Source organism: Lolium rigidum, chromosome 2, assembly GCF_022539505.1.
Source record: "Lolium rigidum isolate FL_2022 chromosome 2, APGP_CSIRO_Lrig_0.1, whole genome shotgun sequence".
Classification (NCBI taxonomy): domain Eukaryota; kingdom Viridiplantae; phylum Streptophyta; class Magnoliopsida; order Poales; family Poaceae; genus Lolium; species Lolium rigidum.
In genome coordinates, this window is record NC_061509.1 from 61,624,406 (window position 1) to 61,627,269 (window position 2,864).

The 2,864-nt window shown below is 57.7% G+C and overlaps 1 protein-coding gene across 1 annotated transcript; it reads left to right on the top strand.

Annotated features, from left to right (window-relative positions):
* The first annotated feature begins 545 nt into the window (after positions 1–545).
* Positions 546–2,162, top strand: LOC124691830 (zinc finger protein CONSTANS-LIKE 3-like). The gene is made up of 2 exons (XM_047225105.1): positions 546–1,257; positions 1,363–2,162. The coding sequence occupies exons 1-2, from the start codon at positions 619–621 to the stop codon at positions 1,810–1,812; spliced, it is 1,089 nt and encodes a 362-aa protein (XP_047081061.1). The 5' UTR covers positions 546–618; the 3' UTR covers positions 1,813–2,162.
* The last annotated feature ends 702 nt before the right edge of the window (positions 2,163–2,864 follow it).

A 2,864-nucleotide genomic window follows, 5' to 3' on the forward strand; every position in this document is an offset into this window, starting at 1 on the left:
ACAATTTTGTACTCTCATAGAGACAGCTGAAGAAAGATACCAACACGACTTAAAAATACCAACAAAGAATTTTCATAGTAGATACCAAGGCTATGTGCACGCCGTAGGCAATCATAAGCGGCGGTGCTTATACAGATGAGACAATAAGCACTTTTAGTTAGTCCTAAACAAGTGCCATCATGCTCTGATCGACCATCACCACTTTGATTACCCATCAAACCCCGGTCCAAGTCCAAACCCGTGACATAAAAATCATCAGCATCGGGGCGGTTGTCGCGTCCTTGCCGCCACTCTCGTGCGCGGGGTCCACCCTTCACGTGGGCCAGAATCGACATGTGGGCCCCACCACCTCCGCCCAAATCAACGAGATCGACATTTTCCCCATTTTCTCTTGGCCCAGAGCAGGCCACGTACGTCCCCTCCCGCCACGTCACCGTCGCCGCCCGATATCTCCAGCGCGACGCCGCGAGATTTGCTTCGCCGGTAGTACTATAAAGCGGCGGACACGCTCGGCTTCTCCTAACTTTTGCCTCGCCGTGGAAGCGATCCTGGTGTAGCTCGCTCGCTCGCTCGCTGCTTGCTTCAAAGGGATCTCGGTAGAGTGGTGGTGAACTGGCGATGGAGTTGCAGGGGCTGGGGAGGTACTGGGGCGTGGGCGGGAGGAGGTGCGGGTCGTGCGCGGCGTCGCCGGCGGCGGTGCACTGCCGTACGTGCGCCGGGGCCGGCGATGGGGCGTACCTCTGCGCGGGGTGCGACGCGGGCCACGCGCGGGCGGGCCACGAGAGGGTGTGGGTCTGCGAGGTGTGCGAGCTCGCGCCCGCCGCGGTCACCTGCAAGGCCGACGCCGCCGCGCTCTGCGCCGCCTGCGACGCCGACATCCACACCGCCAACCCGCTCTCGCGCCGCCACGAGCGCGTCCCCGTGCAGCCCATCGGGACGCCGTGCTCCGATCATCAGGACGCCGCCGTCGCGATGCCGTTCGGCGGCCAGGAGAAGCAGGGCGCCGCGCTGAACCTCAACGACGACGCGCTGGACCAGGCCTTCGACGCCGGCGGCGGCGGGGGCAAGGACGGAGCCAAGCTAGACTTCCTGTTCGCGGACGTGATGGTGGACCCGTTCTTCGGCTCCGACCTACCGCGCTTCCCGCACGCCGACAGCGTCGTCCCCAACGGCGGCGCCGTGGAGCTCGACTTTGGCGGCGTCATCTCCAAGCCGTCCTCCTACAGCTCCTACACGGCGCCGTCGCTCGCTGGAAGTGTAAGCCCTTGCTACTATGCATGCCCTGCTCCTCCAGGAACCTTCACGTCGCATCATTTGATTGTGCAAACCCTTGCTAATCTTTATTTGCGCTCCATCGAGCAGGGCTCGTCATCGGAGGTCGGGCTTGTGCCGGACGCGATGTGTGGCCGCGGAGGCGGAATCATCGAGCTCGACTTCACGCAGTCCAAGGCGGCATACCTGCCGTACGCCCCGACTCCTAGCCACAGCGTTTCGTCGGTAGATGTGGGGGCGGTGCCGGAGCGGACAGACGGCGCCGTCGTGGCCGGCGGTATGGTGGCGGCTACGCCGGTGACCGGGGAGGGGCGGGAGGCGCGTCTGATGCGTTACCGCGAGAAGCGCAAGAACAGGCGGTTCGAGAAGACCATCCGGTACGCGTCCCGGAAGGCCTACGCCGAGTCGAGGCCGCGCGTCAAGGGCCGCTTCGCCAAGCGCACCGACGACGCCGACGCCGATGCCGACGCGGTGACCGCGCCCACGCCGCGGCCCTACGTGCTCGACTTCGGCAACTACGGCGTCGTGCCCACCTTCTGAAGCGACCAGAACGCTGGCCGGCCGGGTGCCTAATTAAGTTTAACCCGGCACGGCGGAGCGGCATGGCACGGCAGCGTACGTGCTGCCGCGCACTTGTATAATTGCTTGCATGTAATGTTTTTCCGAGCTGGCTGATCACTGGCTGGGGTGTGTACTGAACATGCATGCACGCACGTATGTTTTGCTAGAACTAGAATAATACTGCTAGTTCTAGTTCAATAGTCTACTACTAGTACCCTTTTTGGGGCTTAGCTTGATGGAGATTAGGCTAGGAACAATGTAACGTGTTTGCTAGAACAGCTAGTTCTAGTTTTCGGTCGCAAAGAATATAACGGTTAAGTTATGCTTTATCTTAAAAATCTAGGTTTTTCTCACTAGTGGGAAACAGGGCTTTTGTGGCGGGTCGTAAGGCCCTTTTGTCGCGGGCGGCCAGCCGCGACAACAAAGGCGCGATAAAAGGTAGACCTTTTGTAGCGGGTCGTTTACCACCCGCGACATATAGTCCACCACGTGGCAGGCTTGGGGCGCGCAGGGGACACACCCTTTTGTCGCGGGCGGTATTACCACCCGCGACAAAAGGCCCTCTACGTGGCGCGCGCACAACGGTGCTACTTTAGGGTTTGAGGGGTGCAGCACCCCCCACCGACCGCCTGTTATTTCATTTTTTTCATTCGAAAATAAAAGTTGCATATATTTGTACGCTACTAGAAGTGGTACACGTTCATTCATTATATATATATAGATCGATCAAACAAATATTGGAAGCAAAAGTCGATTCCTCTTACATACAGATTCCCCTTACATATATATATATATATATACATGTAGCTCACGATCGACAAGCGGTACTAACAACCGTCTATTTGGAGGTAGAGCATCTATTTGGACTAAACAAGCCTTTGTTGTTTAGTACTTCTCTAACCAAAAGTCCCGCCACTTCCTCCGCAATTCCTAGTAGGTGTTCCTTTGGTTGGAGTCTGTCCCGCATGAAGTCGACCTATATACGAAAATGAGATGAGTATGACTATATCAATCTTGATAACGAAATATTG